The sequence below is a fragment of the Rousettus aegyptiacus genome, unplaced genomic scaffold (assembly GCF_014176215.1).
Source record: "Rousettus aegyptiacus isolate mRouAeg1 unplaced genomic scaffold, mRouAeg1.p scaffold_m13_p_10, whole genome shotgun sequence".
Lineage (NCBI taxonomy): Eukaryota > Metazoa > Chordata > Mammalia > Chiroptera > Pteropodidae > Rousettus > Rousettus aegyptiacus.
In genome coordinates, this window is record NW_023416285.1 from 51,299,915 (window position 1) to 51,325,689 (window position 25,775).

The following is a 25,775-nucleotide window of genomic DNA, read 5'->3' on the forward strand; positions in this document are numbered from 1 at the left end:
AGACAGAGAGAGGCAGAACTTGATTTACCAACCAACTGGTAAGAGCATTCTGAAGGTGACTCATGTAGCTTGAGGCTCTTGCACTTCTCTGAAAAATCCAGCAATTCTTTAACTATGGTTTGTACTTCTTCAAAAGTTGATTTCTGAAGAAACTGAGCAAACATAGTTCTAACGCTGAAATATAACAAAATTCTGTGTGTTAAAAATAGAATTAAACTATTTTCCTTCATCATTCTTTGTTATATCACTGCCCCACTCCCCTCTCCATAAATTACTAATGCAAATTCAAATTTCAGACAGAAGAATATTTATAATAAAACTCACATGTCTCCTAAGTTATCCTCCAGATAATTCTGGCTATTAGTGTGCTACATGACTGAAAAACAAAAGTGAGATTTTATATATATAAGAAGAAATTTTCCAAATTGAAATCCCCTTTTATTATTCTTAAACCTGTGTTGACCTACTCGTAAATTTTTAGATCTATTTTTGGTTATCATAATAAATTAGAACAAATTATCAGAATATATCCTCACTGGTATTTAAACTTAATTCTGTGAATGACTTACTTCTATTCAAATATATTGTGTAGTTAAAATATATTGTTGAGCTACAAACAAGTTACATGTACTTGTGTTAACATTTCGGAATTAATTAAACTCGATGATTTGATTATTTAACTCTTTACATGGGAGGCTACCAGCACACCCAAAAAATATTAAGAGAGTTAGAGTTTAGCTTTGGGAACAAAAATGTAAACATTAACACTTTGTCAGGCTTAATTTGACAAAAGCAGTATCTCACACATCTTGGACTTGCTCATCATCTTCATCTACTTTATCACCTCTACCCACAACATACACATACGCATGTTCTCTATTGAAAACAATACTTTCTTACAGTAACAGCTTCTAAAGGTCTTAGCTTCTATCTATTAAATAAAGAAACCATTATTATTCACTATATTAACATAAGAAAAGATTTTGGAGACAGCTATTCTGAGTTCACCTTCTAGATCTGATACTTAATGTAGCCTTGGGAAAATAACTTAAGGTCTCAGAGTTTGCTTCTCTATAAAATGTAGAGGAACTTCGGGTGGTTGTCGGAATTAAATGAAATCATGTGTGTGAAACACAGAGCACATTGCCTAGCTTTTAATAAGCACTGAATAACGAAGCTCTAATATTATTCCTGCTACTGTAAATACTGTTGCTTTATCTGAAGTCATTTATCCAATTTCACATACAAGTTTGACATGTATCATTCTCTCACCTAGAGTTGAAGTGAGGATAAAATGCGATCTTCCTGTGGGCTGCCTCAATAAATTAACTTTCTTTCTGCATTCACTCCATAGGTTAATTTTTAGCGCTTTTTCAATGACCCTATTGACAGTGATGAGCACTAAGAAAGATGTCTTTCCACATGCATTTCAGAAGTCATCATGTCTTACTCTAGGCCCTTGGGACCTATAGAATGTAAATAGGATTCCCTACCTGCATCTAGAAAACTGCTCTGAAGAGTCTGGCACTTAATGTAGCTGAAGAAAAGAAAAGTTCTGAGTCTAATAGTCTTCATTATTTCAGATGAACCACTATAGAGAGTGTTCTATCATTCAAGAGAATTGAAGAATCGTTTTATAGTCTTTTCAAGTAATTAGAATTAATAATTAAACTTTTTCTGTGGATATTTTTTTTCCAGGCCACTATGATCAAAATGAAGAAATTCATGACAATGAAAAAAATTGTTGATGGCTAGCCATTTATGAATACTGGATTTTAAAGTGAGTCATGTCAATATACTTGTTTTTTCAAGATTACACCATGTAGGCCTTATAATAAAGTAATCAATAAGCACTTTTGGTAAATATCTCATTTCCCAGAAATGCCTGTTGGCATGTACAAAGTTCTAAAGTGGCAAAAGAAAAGACAAACACATACCATGGCAGATTCAAATAAATGGTGAAGGCCCTGGTTCCACTGCTAGGTGCATTTTCAAGCTCCTGGAAAGAGTAGGGAACATAGGCCTCTAGAAAAAAACCCAAAGGAATGGGACCTAATTTATCAAATGCTTCCTGTGAGTCTGGTGCTTTATATGACGATATAATAACAGTACTCTCATTCTTTGAATGAGGAGTTAAGACTCAGTCATATGATTTTTTCATGGACTCACAAGTAAAAATTCAGATTTGTCTGACTTCAGAGTCTACAGCACCCAAAAGCTAGTATTAAAAGCTGAAGTCCCAACATTCCTCAGCTATTGTCTGCTTCACCTGTTATCCAGTTCTTGGATCTAAGGCAGGGAACAGGTAATTGCTGATTAAATATAAACTCTAAGATAAGTGTAAAGTCCAAGATTTTTGGAAATGGGAGATCACAGGTTACTACTTTAACTATTCCTGTCCTCAGTGTCCTCGTTTATAGTTGGAGGGTTTGGACCAGATAATCTCTAAGGCTGGCAGTCCATTGCCTGATTCTGCTACCCAAAAATTCTCATTTCTGGTCTCCTAAGCAAAGAAATATGACAAAAGAGATATATTTTCCTGAAAAACAATAAAACTGTTATTATTTAAATTTGGATGCATAACTTATAGTAAAAAATATTGATGGCCATATGTGATAGAAAGCTAGAATCGGCAAAGGGAAGACTATCTTTGGCAGGTTTTTATTTTTCTTTTTGGAATCCTCTAAAATGTCTTAATGTTCAACATCTCTTCTGTTGTGCATCCTTAGAGCAATGGAACTATCTAAGCCTACAGGAACTTATCCAAAATGGACCTGTTATTCTATGGATGGTAAACCTTTTGGATGAGTGCTGCTAGACTGTCACTCATTACAGACATTACTAACTGATCACTGTGCTCTTTCTACCTGAACTGAGTGAGACTCAGCCTTAGAATCATTCACAGCACAATGCCACAGGACAGCCACCATTAATTGATTAGCACTTCAGGGAAAAAAGATATTGTATGTGTGCTAAACCAATTCTTTTAAAAAAATTTTGGACAAAATTAACTTCCTATGAAAAATATCCTCTCAGAGTAAGAAATTCTTGAAAACATTAAAAAATGTTAAGTCTTCTGCTAGTGACTAATGGTGGACTTTCAGACAAGTAGTAGGGACATTTAAGCAAAAGCAAGATAATGGATTTTTTGATAGGTTTCAATGACAGCACAGAACTTGTTCTCTAAGAGAATAAGGTCTTCACACTGAACTTTAAGATAAAAAATGGGTGGTATTTAAAACACTGATGATTTTTTTTGATGATTTTTAATAATATTTACATAACAAAACTAATTCTTGTCCAAGTCATAAAAAATAGAGTTCAAAGGAATCTTTAAAAAATCAGGACTGGTTCCCTAGATCTTACCAAAAACCTGGGTTGTGACTCTAGCACTGAACAGTTCTTCCTGCATCAAGTCTAGGTGTGTTCTATTTACTGGTCTGAATTCTGTCTGAACAATACAGAGTAAGTGTGACTCGTCCTCATTCTAACCCTCTCTTGTCCAGGTAAAATATGTGTTTTGAATAAACCATTTCTCTTCCTCTTTGCATCGCAATGGTTACCTCCTTTTTATCAGTATGCTCTCTGGCACATCCATAGAGAGCTGTACAGCAATGTCCTCTGTGATAAGTGAGTCTTGTGATGGCAGCACGTTTCTGGGGCTCTGGTTTCATATCTGCTGCTCTTAGCACACAGTATTGGACATGTAGCAGAATCCAGTATTAGGTACAAATTGAATTAGCTAACTGCTCTGTTTCACTTCTGTTAGATGAACTTATTACCATTATTTAAGTTAAACATTCTTCCTTGTTATCCTCATTAGTAAATGAGAGTGTTTGGAAAAATGATAAAAGGACAAAATAGCTTCATGAATTCAATTGCTATTATCTGTTGGCCATTGTATTGGATACTTTATAGTATAGTAATTTAATGCATTTCTCTAAAGCCTTTGTGACAAGAAAATTATTCTTCCACCCTAAACAAAGAGATAGAGATGTAGGAAACTGGTCTGAGGCCACACAGCAAGTTACTGGCAGAAGGAATTTGAAAAACCCCACCCCCATCTCACCTTGCACCTTCAGCTCATACTAAGTGCCTGTGCAATGTGCACTCACAGCAGAGGCCTTTTTCCATCTCTGTATCTATGACAAGTGTGATCGTTCCCTTACTATCCTTATTCCCCGCCCAGCAAGACAGAAGAACCACATTTAATTGGCTCACATTTGTATCCACAATGTCTGACACACGGTAGCCACCTAATTAATATTTATTGAATAACTGAATAAGAGTTCTAAAGACTATGCTCTAAATGTTAAACCAAAAGAACTCTGTGAATATTCTCCAGCATTATCTATTAAATGATTATCATGTTCAATTTCAAACTTTGAAATTCTAAAAACCTTAAAGTTTAGAGAACAGTAATGATGCTCAGACCACGAGCATATGGCCAACCTTTATTTCCTGGCTTCCCAGTTTTACCACTCCCTCTTCTTAAACATCACTGGTAAGCACTTACAGCTCCAACATAATTTTGGCTTGGAAAGGAGGCAGAGAAGAATCACTGTCGCTCTTTGCCCTCTCTAACACATTTTACAAGGTATAAAACATGGCCATACCTGAGAGGTAAAGTATATAGGGGTTAAGAATATTGTTCTGGAATTAGAGGACTCAAGCCTGGTTCTGCCCATTAGTCATGACATTGAACAAATTAGTTTATCTCCCCAAGTCTCAGATTCCCTATTTGTAAAATGGGAATAGAAATGATGTCTACTTCATATAGTTCTTAGAATTAAATGAGATAATACATAAAAAGTACCTAGGACAGTGTTTGTTAACATTGAAGATATTCAGTGCCAGCTAGAAACAATAGTAGTAATAGTAGTAGCGGCATCAGCAGCAATGCTGCATGGCCTCAACTCCCCACTTCCTTCCCAGTAGCAGCAAGAATGGGCATCTGTGATAATTCTGTCCACACGATTGCTCTTTGAGTCCTGCCTTCCACAGGGTAGGTTTAGCCGGTGAGCCAAAGATGCAAATGGAATGAATGAATTGTGATTGTTTAATATTGTTATCAAGTTGGCACATGACATAAGTCTTTGAGAAATAGATTTATAATTTTGTTGTTTATTGCTTGCTGCAATAACATGATTTCAGGTAAAAGTTCCAGAGAATCTTTTTACTGTGTTCTTCAAAGAAAATGAAATTCACCACAGGACCAATGGAAGCAGGTAAGTTGGCCTTCCTCTCTTTCTGCACAACCTGTAAAGAAAAAAATATTGTCTTCCGCAGCAAAAGAATATGAAATGTTATAACCTGGGTGATGAAAAGTTATGTCTATAAAAAATTATCGATGGTAATTACGTTTTGCCTCTTGTAGATCCAAATCTACTCTTTGAGATGGTACAGGTCTCTCTTCCCAGACATTGAACATCATTGCTGTATCTATGCAACATTTTGTTCCTAAAGTTTGTGTGTGGGTCTTACATAAACTGCAGAGGAGAGGGATTTCTTTATATATTTGAAATCACAAACATACCGCTTTTTGTTTATGTAAATACTGCAGCCAGACTCTTGGAACAGATCCACTGAGGCCTGTCTGCCATCCTAACCCCCTCCTCTTTGTCAACCTTCAGGTATTCGATTGCTTCCGCTTTCTGGTCCAGATTGCTGGGTGCAACAGCAGAAAAGCAGAGCAATGGGTGCTTTTTGGCTACTTAGGATCCTGCTTGAACCGTAAGAAGTGCCAGCATAAATGCAGCAGTACCAGCCTATAAGGAGTGGAAGATACCCATGGAAATGTTACAGGACCAATATTGGGGGCTGTTAGGTACAAGACATGTGGATTGAACCAGAAACAGACAGACATTGAAGCATGAGAATTGAAAAGCCAGGGCAACCCAATAAGCTACAAATACATTTGGCATTTGATCAAGATAGAAAATATTACCTTTGCTGGTTTTTAATTCATATTTCTCAGGAAGCCCAACTTTTGGCTGCCAATTTTGGACCCTGAGAGGTGGAAAATATAATGAATGAATGAACGAATGAATGAATAACACATAGGAAAAAAATTAAGACATTATTTAATTTTGGAGAAGTATGTCGCCTTGAATTTTGGAAAAAATTGAACTACTCACATGTTATCAGAGAGACTGTGAATACTCTTCTTCAAATGAATTTGAGTTCAGACACGCCAGCTTTCTATGAACTGCCAGTGAATTTATCTCTTCCTTTACATGGCCTCAAGGTACACATGCACTCAGGTAAGTGCTAGGTATTGATTAATACTCTCTAATTATATTAAACATATTTTTAAAAAACTAATAATATGAACTCTCATAATTCTCCCAGACTAAGTACTCTCTCGGAAAGTGTAGAAGGCGCTCAACCATAATTAAAGCCATGTGTGAGCGTGTGCCTGTGTGTGTGCATGAAGTGTGCGAATGCATGAGCATGGATTTTGAGTCTGGAGTGGAGTGGGTGTCACTAGGAAAGAAACTGTGAAAGAAAGTTTAAAGAGAGTGATGAGGTACTTCCCGGCCAGCCAGCCAGGGAGGCTGACATTCAGAGGCCCCTGAGGATCCTGGAAGACAGGGTGAGTCCGTCACAGACGCCAGTCACTAGAGTGAGAACAAGCAGGGACACATCTCCTTTCTCTTCCCCTGCTACCCTTACCTTACCTCCCACTTCCTCACATCATGCATGTGTCTTCTCAACTGAGGGATGTTGGGATAAGGCCCTGGATTAAAAGATAGCCACCCCCTGAAAGATCTTACATACTAACACCCTTCTTTCTCCTCTCCCTTTGAAGGTGATTAATTTCTTTTGCAAGTCAGTGCGACTATTTGTTTTATTAAGGTGATGGGTAATTCAAAACAGAAAAGTAAGGACTAATGGCATCATACAAGATTAATGATTACCAACCTCCTTTACAGATAGTGAACTGCAGTTCAGTTTAAGTTGCAGGGCCAAGACTGGTCGCCTCAGAACCCAAATTTTCCTAATAGCTTTTGTTACACCATGTCCTCACCAAGGAAACAGTGACAAATACTATTAGAGATGCTGCATATTAGCTGTGCAGCAACCGTGCTCTCAAACATAGGCCGCAGACATTGCAGGGAGGGAGCAGGGCCCTGTGGGGAATTCTGTTTTATCCTATTTGACCAGAAATACCAGTTGAATTTTAGCAGAAAATAAAAGTAACTACCTCTTCATTAAAGCAGGTTTCAGGCCCCTCCGCTTTGCAGCACCTGTCTACTGTGTTAGCCGAATCTGTTAACAATGACCACAGCTCCTTGTCCGTAAGTTTAGGCTTCAGCTTCACTAAGTTGACAAGAAACCTGTGACCAAAAAATGTCAAACAGAATTGATTAAAGATTTCTTTCTTAAGCTCCTCTTCTCCAAAATGCTTGTTATTGTTTCACACGTCTTGGGGGTCTCAATTTGGGTGAGTATAAAGGTTAAAATATTCTACTTTCGGAAGGGTCTCCTGAAACTCTCCTGTTAAACTTACGGGCTGGATTCCATGGTAACGTTCTTTATAGAGTTATGTCACGATAGACAAAATGGTATAAAGATATGAACAGATATTAAGTCTTCATTATGCACAGTATTGTAGAATATGTGACTATATTCAATCTTTCCGAAAAATTAATTTCCCGGACAAGGTCCATTCCCTCTTCCTCAGTAGCCGAATGTTGTTTCCACTCCACTCAAACAGACACTACCTGCACCTAAAAAATCAGTCTTAGTTCTTGGCTTTTATAGCTTTGCTGAAGAAAATGAAAATAAAATTACTGTCTCTTTTGGGCCTCTCTTATTTTCAAACATTAAGCAAGATTCTCAGGGCAAACATCTAGAACCTTCTCTATAGGAAATCTGATTCATTATAAACCTACCTATAAGCCTTTTTGCTCAGTGCCCTAACTCAGCTTTCCAAATCACGGTCTACTAGACACTCCAAGTCTCTAGCAAAGGAGAAGACTAGGTAGGTTTTGATATATAAACACGGCAATCAATATGCCCTGGTGTTTATCTGCGGCATTTTTCTGAGTTGGAAAGATGGGATGATTTGATGGAACAGGATTGTAATACCAAAATCACATATGCATTGAAATGAAGCTTTTCATTAATGCATGTGTGTCTTCAGACTGAAGAAAAAGATGAATGGAAGAGAATATTAGTACCTGTCTTTCTTTCTCTGGAGCTCCTCATTATGAGCCTGACACAAGTCTATGTGAAAGGTAAATAAACCCTGAGAGGCAGATAGAGGCACATATGTTTCATCTGCTTCCAAGGCATCAAAGCAGGACCTTCTGAAGGCAAAGTTGGTTTTACAACAGTGGTCCACAGCAGGGTTGATGGTTCGATTTTCATTTACTCCACATATCTCTCCAAGAACTAAATCTACCTGTACCAATGAAAGTTGGAACTTAGATATGACTTTCAAACTTAAATGGAGCTTTGAAATATGGTTAGATGAATAGTTAGATTGTTCTAAGATTGCTGTTAACTTTACTAAGAAAAACCCATGCACTCATAACACAACACTATGTACAAAGAAAAGAGAAGGCTGGGTTCGTAAGTGGTATTATGTATTAAAAAATTTCAAATCACAGCAATATAAATGCCTTTAGAGTAATTTCTTGTTAGCATATATACAAATTTGTACTTGTGAGTTGCAACCAGACAACTAAAAGCGGTAGCTAAATACTGTGGCCCTTAGATTTACTGTCCTCCTGATATGTCCCCCAGGGTACTACACATTTTGGACTTAAAGAAATACACCAAACCTGTGGTTAGGCAAGAAGCAGAAATTCTCTCACTGAGCTGATGGGGTAAAAGGGAGAATTTGTAACATTGCTTAAAATTATAATGTTTCCTGTATCATTCTGAAACAATATTGTGATTCCTAAGGCATTTGCCCTTACAAATTACTTCAACTATAAATAAGTAAAAAGATGATTTAAAGAACCCCAAATAAATTTTTAAGACATTCCCGTTTGCTTCTTAGGATTTTGATGCAGTGAGCCAAAAAAGAAACTTGACATTCCTTGCTTAACAATTTCAAAAACAATGAAGAGAGGAAGATATAGAATCACTATAAATCAATGAAGGCAGATATCTTTTTTATTATTATTTATTTCAGGAATAGTTAGGTACATGGGCCATGCTCACCAAATTATCAACACAGGCAAACTCTTCACTCAGTGTGCAGCAGGTAGTCAAAGCTGTCACCATTTCCTCGCCAATAAAGGTCAGTTCCTCAGTGGAGAGCTGAGGGGCTATCTTGGTGAGTTTGATAAGGTAGCTGAAAGGACATTTGTCTGTTTGGTTCTGAATGAAAAGCAGATACCTATTTTCCCCTGTTTACCTACTTGAAACCTGACCCTTCAAGGCTATGGAAGATCAATGTAAGGGCAAGGTGAACCTCAAGCCCTCTAGAGGAAAGGTAGAGAATTGTCTCTTCACTCCCTGTTTTCCTACACCCTGCCTCCTAAATCTCTGTATTTTGGCTTCCTTTTAATTTCATGGTAATCTCAGAAACTCTTAGAACTGCCCGCCCTATTTTCCCTGTGAGTTTAGGAGCTCCTTGACAGCAAATACTTTGGCTAGTATGTAAAATCCTACTTGAAATCCCTTGCATAGTTAATAAATATTTTAAAGGGAGAATTAAATAAATACGCATTTTAAATAAATTGCAAAAAAAGATAAATCTGAAATGAAGGAACATAAGATCTTTAGCGGGCTGAGTTTGACTTCTCAGCTAACAACCCCATTACAAAAAAAGTGAAATATTTTTTTAAACCATGTTTTGTTTTGATTGGAAGATATTTAGTTTCAACACACTACATTAATTCAGAAAATTCAGAATAAATTGCATATTGTTCATGAATGTTTACAAGAGTCCTAAAAAATAAATATTAAATGTTAAGCAAATCCAGAATTATTTCTATAAACTTAGTGAAATGGGCTTTAATGCTGAGCAAACCATGTTTTCCTTGGGAAATTGTAACAACTTGAAGTTTGCTCCGTTCCACCCTCCTCCCGCAAATGAAACAGAATCCAGAGATTTGGGGTTGGGAGTGAAAAAGGCAAGTCCAAACAAAATCTAAAGCATTAGAGTCCATTTGTCCAGAATCCTGTATTTTTAAAAAATTTCAAGTCTTATTTCTGATAAAGGCTTAATTTGACAACTCAGTGTGCATTCTTGACTTTTGTGATTTTATTCTTTGCAGAGTTTATGAATTCTGAAAGTTTATGAATGCCATAACTGGAAGACTGAACTAAAATTTTGACTCTTTGTAGCTCTCATTATTTTATACTGGTCACAAATGCTAACCTACTTGTGCAAACAACTTACTGGTATTTCAAGTCATCCTTCCCCAAATTCCGAAAATGATCACATTCTCGTTTTACTATCCTGAGGCTTTTCTCAGTTGTCTCATTGAATTTGTTTTCCTGAAAATAAGAACAATCACGTTTATGAATATTTTATCTAAAATTTAATCATAAGCTTCACGTCAACTTGCTAAATAGCTTTTATATTTATATAATATTTTCAAACTATCATTACTATACATTACTCACTAAATTGAGAGTAGTTTTTTTATATGTGTGTGTAGAATTTGAATCTTATCAATTATAGCCATAAATAGATATATTTTTTGCTTAAATTTGGAAGTCCAAATTTTTCATCATTATTTTGTACTTTTTTTGGTAGCACTTTCCACTTTACAAAATATAATCAAATCTTATGGTGACAATGATCACATTTGATTCTCACTTTGAAGTGACCACAGTAGTTGTTATCTATGTTTTTACATACAGAAACCTGGCCTTATGAAGTCAAGTGACTTGCCCGGAATGTCCCAGCTAGTAAATATTGCTACAGAATATTTTTAATCTCATTTATCTTTATATTATACCATATTTTTCATTATTTAGAATTGGAACTTAAAATCTCTAATAATTATCTTCAAATATTTCACAACACTTCTCTCATGTGGCACAAAATTGAACACTTACTGAGTGAACACCTAAGAGAAAACCACACATCAGCGGATGAATGCCCTGGGACAAATTGTGTTGCCATGTAAAAAAAAAAAAAAAAAAAACTTTTGCTATCAGTATTATTTATTTAAGGATCAGAAAAAGGTCTTCCTACTTCATTGCTCAAATATAAATGTGTGTCAACTGGTTTTTATGGTAAATGGAAGAAAATTTTAAAATAAAAACAGCACATATCAAATGAATGAGAAATAAATCAGAAAGGTCAAATGATTTCTATAACACATGAGGAGTTTATATGAATTGATATTAAAAATACTAATTTTAACAAGAAATGGGTAATAGACTTAAAAAATTTGTTCATAGAAAATTTATAACTACTAGAGCTAAAATTATATGGGAAAAAGTTAATTTCACTTAAAAATCAAATAAATGTGTGCTTAAAACACAGTCAATGTATTCTACATATAAAACTAGCAAACTTAACCTCCACATACAATGTTGGTGAGGGTGGAGGTGAAATGAGCATTTTCAAGCACTGGTGTAGCACTCTATGCTGGCAAAAACTCTCTAGAAAGTAAACTGGCCATTTCTATCAAATTTTTTTTATAAAGTCAATATAGTTTGACCTTATATTTTCCCTTCTGATAATTTATCTTAAGAAAATAATCATTCATATGAATAAAGATGAATGGAAAGAGATCCTTACTTTAGGGTCACTTATAAAATTAAAGACAACCTAACTAAACAACTAAAAAGCCCTACACATAGTAGAAAAGCAGTTAAATAAATTATAGCATACCATCATTTACAATAAAGTACATTTTGAAGAGTTTAACGACATAAAAAGTTTTTTATGATACTAAATAAAAGCAGATTCAAAAATTTCTAAAGAAGTATTATTTCAATCTTACTTTTAAACTCACACACAAATATATACATATTTGCATAAAAAGATAACAGAAAATGTTAATTATAGCTATTTTCCTATGACAAAATCAGAAAGTTTTTATTTTATTTATGTGTAACTTTTGGTACTTTTCTAATCGTCTTTAATAATCAGTTATTATTTTTATAATCATAAAAAATCTAATATGGCCCAATAAAATACAGAGTACATAAATAAATATATAAACATAAAATGTTTAATGGGAAGCATTTTTTTGCATCAACACACAGGATCAATAGTTTAAAACATCACCATTAACCCAAATTGATGTTGGTCTTCCCAAAGACAGCCCAGGTGAATTTAAAGTAAACTCGGGTTGGTCAATCACATTTTCTACCCTCTAGACTGAAATAAAACCTTGATTTCAATTTTTAAGTGTTCCTTTTTTGTTTTTTCTTGATTCAGTTTGATTTATTGCTCTGAGCCTACAAGATAGAACCTACTGCATTACTGTAACAGTCCGGAGGGTTTTCAGTGATGCAACACTCTTTCAGGAGATCATCGTACACTCTAGCAATTCTTAAAAGCTCCGGTACAGACAGTTCTGGGTGTCTCCTTGAGTATTCATAAAGAAACCTGTGATATGTAAAAAATGTTGCATATTAAGACTTAGAGAAAGAACAAAATACCAAGTCCTGCTGTCTTTTAGTCTAGCCAGGTCTAATACTGAGTCTGCTCTCCAATGCTGGTTTGATCGGAAAGTAATTTAAGAGGATGTTTTGACTACATGAGATCTTTTCACAAAGATTCTCTTTAATATTATGTTTTAAACTAACTGATTTTACATGAGAGAATAGAATCGTCAGTTATTTAGAATATAATTAATTATTAAAATGATTTAATCTATAAAGCAACAGAAATAGTATATCATGCCACCAATACTTTAGAAAATACATATCAAGTATAATTCTATTGAAAAATTCATTCAGACTTTCAGCTTAAGATGGTGGAAATATGGCTTTCTCCCCACTCCCGGTGTCACCTTGGTGAGAAATTGTGGAGAGGCCTTCGTCCATTACTTCATCCTGCCACTTGTCAAATCTGGGAGTAATCACTCCTGCAGCTCTAAATCATTGTCAGTGGTTTCCATGGCCTCAACGAGAGGCTCCAAGGGTATAGACAGATGTGATTTGGGGAGAAAGTGGGAAAGGGAAAGCAAAGAGGCCGACAATTACTAAGCCCTTAGTAGCTGCTAGGCACTGGATCAAGCTTTGGACATGAGATAAAAGTATTCTTTTAGCATTTATAAACACTTCCTTATTTACCTTCACTTAGTCTTCAAGGTAATACTATTTTATAGCTGAGGAAACTAAGTCTCTGACTAGTTAAGCACCTTGCTATTAATGGAAGTATAAAAGTTGAACCTAGGTTTCATGTAAAGCCTACTTCATTCTTTTTAAACCAAGCTAACTTTCTTCTCCATGAAAGAATCTTATCCATTCAAAATAAGTTAAAATGGTGTCCATGTTTTGTAAGAGCAATATCTCTCAAGAATTTTTCAAGTCCAGGGAACTTTTTTCAACCCTTTTGTTTTACAGCCTTTGACTGTCTTGATTAATCTTGATTTTTTTCTGATATCAACTCTCTTTCTTCTCCATCTGCCTTCTCAGTCCCATTTGTGGGATATATTCCCATATCCTAAAGCAGTATCGTTTAACTTTCAGCTAATCAAGTGCTCCTCTTAATATCCAATATAAATCATGGACCTTTTCCCAAAAATAAAATTACACTTAAAAACATATCACCAAAATGTTGCAAACACTCCCTGGAAGCCTACTCGAGCTTGGCAAATCCATTGAGGTCTTGTGTCAAACGTTTGCATCCGAAAGGACTGCACCTTATAACTTTGTTTCTGACTTAGCATACTCATTGTTGCTCACCATTTCTCTCCACACTTCAAACACTATCTGTGTTGTAATAGTGATGAGGATGAAGATAATGATGATGATGATGATAATGATAAAAAAATGCTTTCATTTAGCGAGCACGTGTACAAGAGAGTCAGGTACAAGTAAAATGCATTACATCTATCATTTGGTTTAGTTTAATTTGACTTAATACTCTGACTCATGAGACTCAATAGAGCGCAGTGGTTCTAAGATCAGGAATCTAGAGCCAGACTGCTTGTGTTCGAATCCTGGTACTACCACATATTTGCTGTGTGACTTTGCAGCAAGTTACTTAACCTCTGTGATTCAGTTTTCTTGCCTATAAAAAAGGCAAGAAGGAGTTCAATCCAGAACTCCTTCTAGAGCACCAGGTTCACATATAAAATTGTCTCATGACAGTCCTTGTTAGTTACTCTACAAGCCAGCCCCTCAAAGTCAATGTAGTTAGATCCAAACATATTCTCTTACCCCCAAAACCTGCTTCTTCACCCATACTTCTCAACTCATTAAATCGGAAAATTACTCACCGAACCACCTAACCCCAAACTGGTATTCATTCCAGATTGTTTCTAAAAACCAAAGGTGATTTTGTTCTGCCTTGTTCTTCAGTTGATAATCCTTCAATGGCACCTCATTAACTTAGCATGCCTACATGATCTGACCCTTTTTGCCTTTCACTACCCTGTCTCTCACTGCTGATTCCCTACTCACAGCCATGTACACAGCAAGTAGTATTATACTTCCATCCATGCTCTGTCTAGGTTACCAAAATTTCTTCAAGAACTTCCTCCTGATTAAGACTTTCCAGGATCCGCAATTACAAATGACCACTTCCTTCCCTCTCCTCACATCGCTTAGCATATAGTGCTATCTGAAATAAAAGTGCATTTCTTGCACTCATTTGTATATGTCTGTCTCTTCCCATATCACACTCCCTATTGATGCAAGCTTACTTGAGATAAAAACCCTGTATAACCTAGTAAAGTCCCCAGATTATATTTAATTGCCAATAAACTCTGAATAAATAAATATTCCATGAATTTTATATATGATGATCTAAAACATAGAGAAATTAGCTTGTCCCAGTGACCCAATCAGGACTCAAATCTTATCCTTTTGGCTCCAAGTCCACTACTCTTTCCTTGAATAGCTGTGAGATGGCATAGCATAGTGGTTATGCCTGCAACTTCTTAGGCCAGACATTCTGGGGGCAAATCCTTACTCTGTCATTTTTTAGCTATGAATCTTGAGCAAGTTATTTAGCTTTTTTGTACTTCATTTTGCTTTTCTGAAAAATCGGGGGAAATCATACTTATTGTAGATGACCTTGTGAGAATTAAAGTAGATAATCATATAAAGTTCTTAACCCATTGTCTAGCACATATCAAGCACTCAGTAAATGTTAGCCATCACTATAATAACACAGTTGCATTTTCTTAAAATCATGTGAAAATACTATACCTATAACCTTGATTTTTTAAAATGATTTGAATGATTCCCATTTCTTCCACCCAAATTAGCTAAAACAGGTCAAGTCATAAGTTTCCGTTTGTCTTATAAATTTCAATATAGAGTTTTGTTACTCGGCCATGAAGATGTCTTGGTTAGCATTTCGTTCTTCACACACATTTTTGTTTTCAATAGATTTTGTTTCCTTTAGAGATAAATCTTTTGGTCTATCTTTATTTGAGGAAATTATGCACTCGCCACGCTCTGGTATTTTCTTTTCACAGCACTCTTTGATTTCGCTGGAGATGGAATCTTGTTTTGAACAAATATGGTCCATAACTTTGCTCTGTATCAAGTAAGAATGAGAAATGATGTTATTTTCACAATTTCTTCAAGGCTGGATTGTCCTTTATAATAAAATGAAAACCGATGATGAACATAACATCTGAAATAGCTTCATCAGTTAATTTGATAGATAAAATTTATTTAAATTTTGTATTGATTTAATACACATGAAGTTTCATATTAAAACAAGCTTTATTTCTCAGGGTTTTAGATAATATAACTATGAAAAATAGAGTCATAAATTCATATTCATTGTTAAATATTAATCTTTTAAGTATTTTAGCTCTACTCCTCTGGAATATTGGCATTTTAAATTCTAAATCTTGTTTGTTTTTTTTCATAAGAGTTTACATATGATTCAATGAGGGCCACCAAAGATATGTAACTTTAATATCTATAATCCTACATTTCTTCTCTTGTAGCCTGAAACTACATTGCCAAGTACACAGTAGAAACACAATAAATATTTGATAAGAAAATAAAAGAATGGTAAACAAATGAACTACTACAGCAACTACCAGATAAGGATTTCTGAAACATAAGAAACTGTTCTACTCATTATTGTCATTTTCCTATGGACATTATTAATTCAAAGCTGTTCGAATTATCAAAAAATGTACAAAATAAAAAAACTTATTCTATTCTCTCTCCCTATGTCTCATTCCAAGTTCAACCTCCACATAAACTTGTGGGAATAAGGAAGAGGGTGACATTACCTTATTTTCACAATAGTTAGACAGTTTTTTTAAATTTATGTTTTTCTTTAAGTATAGTTGGTATACCATATTGTTCATATTAGTTTCAGGTATACGAAATAATTGTATGCCTTTTTTTTATACCTTACAATGTGATTACCACACTAATTCTAGTAATTATCTGTAACCATGTAAACTTATCACATTATTATTGACTGTATTCCCCTTTCCCTTTCTACTCATTCTCCCACCCCCTCTCTTTTTGGTAATCATCCCTTTGGTCTCTGTTTTTATGAGTCCGTTTTTGTTTTGTTTGTTTATTTGATATTGTTTTGTTTTTAGATTCCATATACAAGTGAAACCATCTTTCTATGCCTGACTTATTTCACCTAGCATAATACTCTCTGGATCCATCCATATTGTTACAAATGCCAAGATTTCACTCTTTTTTACTGCTGCATGATATTCTATTAAATAGATATACACCACATTTCTTTATTCATTTATCTATTGATAGATACCTAGATTGCTTCCATATCTTGGCTATTGTAAATAATGCTGTAATGAACATAGAAGTGCACATATCTTTTCAAATTAGTATTCTCATTTTCTTTAGATTAATATCCAGAAGTGGAATTGCTGGATTGTATGGTATATCTTTTTCGTTTTTTTTTTTTTTTGAGGAATCTCCATACTGTTTTTCATAGTGGCTGCACCAGATTGCAGTCCCACCAACAGTGCACAAGTGTTCTCTTTTTTTCACATCGTCGCCAAAACATGTTATCTGTTGACTTTTTAATGATAGCCTTCTGACATGTGTGAGGTGATATCTCATTATGGTTTTGATTTGCATTTAGTTCAATAATTTTTTAAAAGCTGATCTGGTCCCTAATCCCTTCTCCAGACTGTCCAGAATGAGGCTGCACATTTATCCTACTCTCTGATCCAGCTTCACATGAACCACATTGAGTTCCATCAAAACACCGGGCTCTTCCAGGACTCTCTGACTGTGTTCAAGCTGTTCCTCCTGCCTGGAATCATCTTCTGGTTAACAATGAGAGTGAAGAATGTGATGAAGCTCTGGGTGAGAAATGGAATGGGGGTTGGCACCATGTTTTCAGTAAAGTACATAGGACCAGAAAGAGCCGCTCTTTGCAAAAACATACATATCTCACCTAAGCCCATCATCATTCTAGGCAATACAAGTCTTATTGTCTGGAATGTACTTCTATTTTGAATGAACAACAATTTAATTCCTTTTATTTCTTCATAAAGTCATCAAAGAGGAAACTGAGGACATAATAAGATCTCTTTGTCTCAGCTCCAAACTTCATAGAAAAATCTTTAATTATATTCTAATTCAATACATTATATTTACATTCTACAGTATAAATATATCTCCATAGACAATCAAACAATATAAAGGTAAATATCAAGTGAAATAGGTTTTAAGTGGAGTAGTATTGAAACAAAATAATTCTTAGAGACATCTATTGTCCACTGCTTGAAATAAAATGTGGATATCTTTATATTCTAAAATTCAAGTTATTTAATTAACACACTGTTTCACTGTGAATTTAAAACAGTAAAACTAAGCAAAATTCACTAAGGAAAAAAAGTCTAATTTTAACTAAGTAGTCAGAATATTTTAGATGAAATTCTGTTATTTTTGTGAGCATGAACAATTTAAATTAGGTCAATATATTTACCAATGTATAGACTTGGAGAATCATTTTAAAGAATAGATTCATTACAAATGGTCATATTCACTTATTTGGAAAGACTGTTTCTAAGTAGCCTGAGAAAACCCAGAGCAAGCATCATGTTAAAAACATAATGTTAAAAAAATCATTCTCTGAGTTTTATTATTGATTTCTAATTTCTTTAAAAGAGAATTGGCAATATTAAAGAAAATTTCAATTTGGCCTAAATAAATGTTCACACATTTTAAATTGCTGAAGTTTTATGTAAGGACATTTAGCCATATAAAATAGAATCTGCTGAGTACTCTAAAAACAATCCCATGTATATATATATATACCCGAAGTTCTATGTTATACTTGGGCTTATTTGTTAACATTTTACCTTGAATTTTACTTATTCTATGTAATTATTTAACAATTTATTAATGTTCTGATTTCATTGTGGTAAAGTAGCCACATGTTAGTGCAACTTCAGATTTAAAAAGGCTGTCAAAAAATTACTATTTTTACTTGGCATTAGAGAATATTTACCCAGCCTCGAATGCAGTGTACAGCATCACCTTCACAGCACCCATCAAATTTGTAAGAAACATCTTCTAGAAGGGAGGTGAGTTCCTTAAATTCAATCCTGGGGAATTTTTGACTAAGTATAGCAATGTTTCTGGAAAGAGAATTGATAAAGCACTAAGACAGCTTAAACAACAACTAAGACAAGAGGGAGTTCTTTGATGATACAGTATAAATAGCTACAATAAACATTGATGCCCTTATTTTTTCACAGATATCTTTACCAAATAGCTGTTAATACATTGCACAGCCCACGTGATCACTTTGAAAATTATAGGCTAATATTTTGAGTCCCAGATTAGGTCAGGGGAAAAAGGGCTGGACGGATATGCTCTCTTCCATAATTTTTATATCAAAGCACATCTTGTAAGGACCACAAATTCCTGTTGTAAGACCATGGCATGCATAGATAATCCAACACAGAGTTCTTTTCTGATGATCTATTTGAAATTTCAGAATTTTTCTCAAAATATTGAACTAGCACCATTACTAATTGGTTAGGAGGAGCAGTTGAGATAAAATTTATTCTTATAAGATTGTCTCTTGCAATTAAGGTAAAATATGTATGGATAAGTCAGTCTAAAGCACTTGGAACTTTTAAAATCCTGGCTGGGAACCCCCAGACCAATTCAGATTCCTAAGTAACCAAAAAATATCTCATAAATAGCCCTTTTTCTCTCTGAGGTCTTCCCCACTTATCAAGTCTTTTCTCATTCCAAACTAATGTTCTGTTATGAGCTGTCCACATAAATTGAGACCCACATTAAAACCTCTGGGGAACTGAAAAGAGTAGAAATAAAAAGTTATCAATGACAATAAAAATGGAGCACAGATAAGAAAATTCGAGTAGAGACAAAACACATATTATAAAACTCACATAGAGTTTAAGACTTGCAGTCCAAATTTCAAAAATGCCCCACAGACATTTTTTTGATAAGAAGACAATGCTTTTAAATATTGTATGACAGATTTTGCCTGAAGGAGAAAAAAAAAATTCTGTTGAAGGAAGAGCAAAATCCCACTATTCTCTTATTTCTTAGCTACATGTTGACCAAATTATTTCAAAGTTTGCTCAGAAACAAAAAAATCTACAAGATTTTTATTGTAGTAAATTTATATTTCAAAAAAAAATATGTAGTTGTAGCACATTTGAAGGTGGAGGAAGTCTTTCTAATAACTAAATTGTACTTCGTGCCAGGAATGTGAGTGGTACAGTGTGCTGTGAGCTTTTCATCTCTACTGGAATGATTCCATTAGATGGTTAGCTAAGAAGGCTTGCCAAAGATAGAAGATAAATTATCATCTTTTACCCTGAATATACACTCACTAATGCTTTTTGAAAAGGCTTCCTATTTTCAAGAAAGACAAAGCCAGAAGAGAGATCTTGAAGTGGGCAATTGTCTTTCGAGGGTCTCAGGTACTAAGAACTTTCAGATCAGCAACAGATGGTCAATGGGTTGAAAACCAGTACAAGTGGAAAGAGAATGGTTATAAATGGTAAACGACTTTTTTACTATCATTTAATTTTAAATAAAGATCTACTGTGTTGGGTGACTCCTTATCTTTTAAATGAAATAAATGTAATACCCACCTTTGTTTGAAAGCAGTTGGCTTTGTCTTGTTCTTCACAACATGTTTTAGTTATCATCTCAAAACGAGCAGCAAGCGTTAGAAGTGTAGGGGCAAAAACAAAGGGGTTTCTCCTGGAAACTTCATAAATATAGCTTTTAAAAAAAGTAGAGAAGGAGGTGAAGGAAAGAAACAGGAATGAAATGAAAGAATGATAGACAATAGAAGGAAAGAAAATGAAAAGGAAAGGAAAGATAGGAAAAGACAAGGAGATCCAGTTGTAAAAATGAAATTACAGAAAAGGTTTTCCCATCATAAAAGTCTCTAATATAAGGTAGCATGATCCAGTCCAGTTTCCAATAAAAGTTTTTAGAGTCTTATCATTGAAATTGCCACTTCCAAAATAAGAGTGATGATGGCAGCTCTAATCCTGAACATTAAGATGGCTATTGACCTTCCCTCCCAATGCTGCTACATTGTCAGCAGCTTTCTTTCCAGGTTTAAAAAATAGCTACCTGGACACACTCCATTTGAGAGTCAGGAATTATATTCACTTATGTTCAAATGAACTAGTGATTTAGGTTTCAATGAGTATACCAGCTTTCCAGAAAAAGTCTCTGTTTCTTTAATTACTGTATTGTTGATAGCAGATTTTTGCTAAACTTCTGTTCTAAGGCTTATCACATTAGGAAATTGATATTATTAATGAAAGAATCTTGCATGCAGATTTTATATTGTATTCATGTTTATATTCTCAGGACTGAATACAGAATCTGATACATAACACATGTCAAATGAATTAATCTATCAATGAACACAACTATGTTCTTTTGGAATAGATATTAGATACTCTTCATCCTAAGACTATTTCTTCAATTAGATCATTTTTCTACTAAAATGAAACTTACTTGTTTAGAAAAGATTCACTGTTATTTTTATAAGCCTGGCATTTCTCTTCAGGATCCAGAGCAAGAAGAGGGGGCAGAAATTCTATACCAGCTTTCTTATTACGAAAGAAACAGAGTCTTCTTTCAAAGTCAACCTTATTGCAGCAGTGTGAAAAATTATGCTTTTGTGGCAGCCCCTCTATAGCACATATCGCTTCCTGTAAAACATCATTCTGGACAATAGAGAAGTAAAGAAAGTTTTCATTCATTGTAAAGTTTCTCAACCTTCTGAGATGACATAATAATTAGTAAGTATCACTCTTTGGGAAATAGATTGTAATTTTCTCAATATCACCAGCAGATCAACCATCCCACACTTTGGGAAACTTCCTATATCTATCCTGAGGTTCATCAAACTCTTACTTTTTACTTGCTGCCTGTATTTCTCTTAAATGACAGCTTTTTTTCTTCCTCTCCCAAGGTGACAGAGTCAGAGTGTGAATGTGGTAGTAAAGTACTTAGCAGTGATGTTTGGTAATACTTTTCTAGAGATGCAGATGGTGACTATAATTGAAAAAAGCCAAGAAAGAGGGTGTGATAGTAGATAGTAGACATTGAGACAGGAAGCTAAGGAGGATTCCTCCATACTTCTGTGTGTTTTGCCAGGTTTTTGGCTGTCCCATGATGGAAGCTCATGGCCAAGTTCTCCCGTGCATCATAATACAGAATTGCATCTCTCCTAGGACACTAAGTTATCCTAAATACCGAGGCCACACAAAATAAAAATGAGGACCACAGAGCATCTCTCCTTTAACATTTTCAAGCTGTAAGAAATTTGTTTAAGAAATACAAACAATTTACTTACAGGTAATTTTGAGCACATTGGGAGTGTCACGTTAGCCAAGCATTGATCTTTGTATTCTGTCATGGCTTTCCTCAACATTTCTGCTTCTTCAAAGGATGCCTCCTGAATATATTGAGCAAATGCAATGATGGTGCTACAACAATCCACACAGAGTACAAAATGATTACCTGCAGAATTCCCATGTATGTCCAATAAAAATTCACAGGAACATCTACTTGTTGACTAGCCTCAGGAAATTATCAAAGTATGAGGCTATAAATTCTACAACTTCTTAACAATTCAATTGCTTCATCTGAATTTTATGATTAATGTTGTATTTACTTTTTTTGGATGTGATTTCTATTTAATTGAATTACTTTTAAGAAGCATTAACATTTCTGGAATATATCAGATATGATTATAGTAAACATCATCACCAAACATAGTTTAGAAAAACTCACATATATCCAATATTCTCCTCTATAAATTTCTGGGTAATCCTGAAGTCATCTGAAAAGCAAAAAGTTTTGCTTTTAACAAAAGCAAATATTTTAACATTTTCCTAATAAATAGCTACATATGATATTTAAATTTACAAAGTATGAAATAGAGAACTTATGGTAGAAAATAATTTGGTATATTTAACAAGAAGGAAAAAAGTCAAATACAGGATTTTGATCACATTATATTATGGCCTCGAGATTTATTCATTAAATTGAACTGACTTGAATTAACCTCAAACTGACTAGACTTTAGATTTGCTATTGATGGCTCCCCTGCCACAAATGTCAAATACGAGCACCACTTCCATGTTAAGTATTTATCACATATGAATAGAAAAGTAATATGAAGGTTAACTGATATGTGATGTAATGCTACAATAAGACACAACAAGAGATACCACAGCATGCTGGTGGTCACTTTACACAGTTTACAGGGCTAGCCCAATGCCGATATTTAGGTAATTTCTGAATTAGTCTCGGATCATTGATTCCCTCCCAACAAGCATACACTAATCAGAACACATTTACATTTGTCCATGTAGACAACTTTTATGGAGTTCTTACTTTTGAAAATTGTCGTACTGGACACTATAAGGCAATCAGTAATGAAAAAGACATCTTCCCTGGACTTCAGGTCACTAAGTACTCTCACAATGTAAGTAACTCTTGAACATAAGTATAGTTTAATTTAGAATGTAAATGGAATTCTAAAGTAACGTGGGTAAGTATATAACAGGATTTCTTCATGAGTGAGAAACCAGAAGTGGATTACAGGAGAAATGGCATATGAGTCAAACCTGAAAAATGTACCAGATTTCAGCTAGCAGAAAAATAAGCCTCATCTTTCTGTGTGGATAGACGACATGAATAAAAGCACAAAGGTGAGCAATCTTGACATTTATTAAGAAAAGTCAATGAATCCACTATTATGAGAAAGTGAGTCATAAAAAAGAATAATGGAACCTAAGATAGAAAGGACCTGAGTCCATATTATGGGAGTTTTGCATGTAAACCTGGGAGTTTGTGCTTCAGTTGGAAGCCATGAAGAACCATTGAAATGTTTACATAAAATAGTAATATGATCGTTTCTATATGCTAAGAAATACCAGCCAGGTAGTGGTACAACTAATGTGCTAGGATCTCTCATAGTGCCTGATAAATAAAAAGTGACAAAAACTATGTCAAGTAGATGGAAGAATGAATGGATGAATAGAAAAAAGCAAGAAGCCCATCAGGAGGCTTTTGCAATTTTTCTATTGAGAAATCAGCAGGACATAAATTTTGGTAAAAGTCATGGATATGCAAAATGGATATGCATGGATGCAAAAGATATTAGAGACAAAAAATCGACAGGACTTTTGAACATATTATAACAAGGGGCACAGGAGAAAGAGAACTCAAGAATGACCACTCTTCTTCGAGCCCTGTGACTAGTCTCACTAACAGGCACTATGGGAGGTACCAAATTCAGTAAGATATAATCCACATTTTCAGGGCCACTGTGACACTTATGGAACCTTTGTGAAAATTCCAAAAAGGTGCTCCTTCCAGTCTAGAAGAAATACAAAAAGATACCTCTTCTGAAAGATGAAGTTCAAAATGTTCTTTTGGGTAGAAGATATATAAAAGTCACCCTTTCCTCTAGGCTGACACTGCCTTTGCCAGGCTTAGAAAGGTGGGAGATAGGGGTTAGGGAAAGGCTTGGGAGATTTATAAACTGTACAGCTGGAGAAAGCAGGGTCCTGCATACCCTAAAAGTGTTTCCCACCCGATTGGGAGATATGTTAAACAACCAAAGGTTCCACAAAAATCCCAACTCAAATTTAGTGTTCAACTGATACCACACACTATACACATTTGCAAGGAATATGAATATTTTCACATTCAAATTATACTTCTCAGCAGCACTTTCTCTACTGACATAAGGTTGGTGACCATTTTCTGGGTGTGATAATTGTTTCTGTCTATAAATTGGTTAATATGACCACAAAAACACCAAAATACAAAATCTGGGAAGGTTAGTTTAGGATATCTGATCAGTATTTATAAACTAGTGCTGTAGGGGGAGGAACAAGTGAAAAATTAAGTTGAAAGAAAACAAAGTTAAAAGAAAATAGAAATTATCCCCACTTAGTCATTCCTTAGCTGGTATAGAAGTAAATTTCTTACCTACATCTCGAGGCTTTGTAGGCAAGGTTAGGGATTCAGTCAAAAAGAACATTAAAATAACAAAACCTCTGAGTTCTAACTGTTTCATTGTTTTAGAAGTCACATTCACAAAGGAAAATAATGCGATTGAGGGAAGTCAGGTTTTTATATTATTCTTTGACACTATTAGTAAAAAAGTAACCTGTTTAACCCATTTCTCACAAACCTCATATTTGATTGTTATTTGATCACGCTGCAGAAATTTTGCTAATTATTAACTAGGAAAAAATTATCTCCGTGTTTCACTGGAAAAATCTATGGAGTTAGAAAAAAAGTCCACAAGTTAAGTATGCACAATACCTAGTCAAATAGACAATTACAGAAAGTCTTGAAATATTGCAAATGTTAAAGGAAAAAGGGCTAGAATAAATAATTTGCCAAAGAGAAACACAACTAGAAAGTTGTTATATTTCCCTGATAATTAAAGGAACCTCAAAAATAATAATTTTTAGACACTTAATAGAATTTGAAAAAGTAAACAACTAATATACAGCCTATTTATACCATATAACAAAACGAGTGCCCATATAACCACAGCTTTTGGAAAACGAGTTTATAGTAGAGATTAATAGTCTAAAGATATTCACATTATTTGAATCAATCTTTCAAATTTTTAAACCTTTACTAAGAACATGATTCCAAATATGGAAATATTTTTAAGTGTATGGCAAAGAAAAATAAATCTATTTCTTAGTTAACGTTTACTAAAAGGGCCTGAAAGCAATGGCAACCAAGTAGAAAGGAGCACATTTAGTGTCCCATCTTGGGTTCTAAACATGATTCTCTACTAAAAGGATACTGGGCTTCTCAGAGAAATGAATGGTTCCAGGCTTGGGATATGAAAAATATAAGATGAGCTGAGAACTATCGTGTCAGAAACTAAGGAAGCAATCAAAAATGGAGGGGAGCATGTCAAAAGGAGATAGAAGCCAATGGGACAATTTGATAACTAAAGTAAATAATAACAGGAATGCGTTATACTCATTAAGTTTTTGAAAAAGAATTCATGAATCTATATCAGTATAAAAGTAAATAAAAGTGGAAGTAGGAAAAGCTCTTCTCTACAGAAAAATACCAACTAATAAATGTAGTTAGAAATAAAGCATAACTGTTTGTAACTAACTACCATAGTAATAATTAATTTAGGCCAGTTTCAT

The 25,775-nt window shown here is 34.5% G+C and overlaps 1 protein-coding gene across 2 annotated transcripts; it reads right to left on the reverse strand.

Annotated features, from left to right (window-relative positions):
- Positions 1–28: 28 nt before the first annotated feature.
- On the reverse strand, positions 29–24,706 carry AFM (afamin). 2 transcript variants are annotated; one of them, XR_004953105.1, is made up of 16 exons: positions 24,580–24,706; positions 22,369–22,417; positions 21,929–22,061; positions 21,085–21,296; positions 20,199–20,331; positions 19,485–19,582; positions 18,572–18,701; positions 15,432–15,643; positions 12,403–12,535; positions 10,364–10,461; positions 9,178–9,310; positions 8,187–8,410; positions 7,208–7,340; positions 5,948–6,009; positions 325–5,259; positions 29–174 (listed from the first exon to the last, which is right to left on the reverse strand). XR_004953105.1 is itself a non-coding variant. In XM_016154012.2 (15 exons), exons 1-14 carry the CDS (start codon positions 24,665–24,667, stop codon positions 5,974–5,976), a joined length of 1,812 nt encoding a protein of 603 aa, XP_016009498.2. In that variant the 5' UTR covers positions 24,668–24,706; the 3' UTR covers positions 202–5,259; positions 5,948–5,973. The 2 variants fall into 2 exon arrangements, 1 of the variants encoding a protein (XP_016009498.2); XM_016154012.2 differs by lacking the exon at positions 29–174 and having other exon boundaries at positions 202–5,259.
- Positions 24,707–25,775: the final 1,069 nt, after the last annotated feature.

Excerpts from the sequence above, each read along its gene's own strand:
- AFM (XM_016154012.2), bottom strand. The coding sequence starts at position 24,667 with ATGAAACAGTTAGAACTCAGAGGTTTTGTTATTTTAATGTTCTTTTTG. Across the intron at positions 22,062-22,368 it reads GAGGAGAATATTGGATATAT|CACCATCATTGCATTTGCTC; the intron begins GTGAGTTTTTCT and ends GGATTGTTGTAG. Across the intron at positions 19,583-20,198 it reads CCAACTGCTTTCAAACAAAG|GCAAAATCTGTCATACAATA; the intron begins GTGGGTATTACA and ends TTTCTCCTTCAG.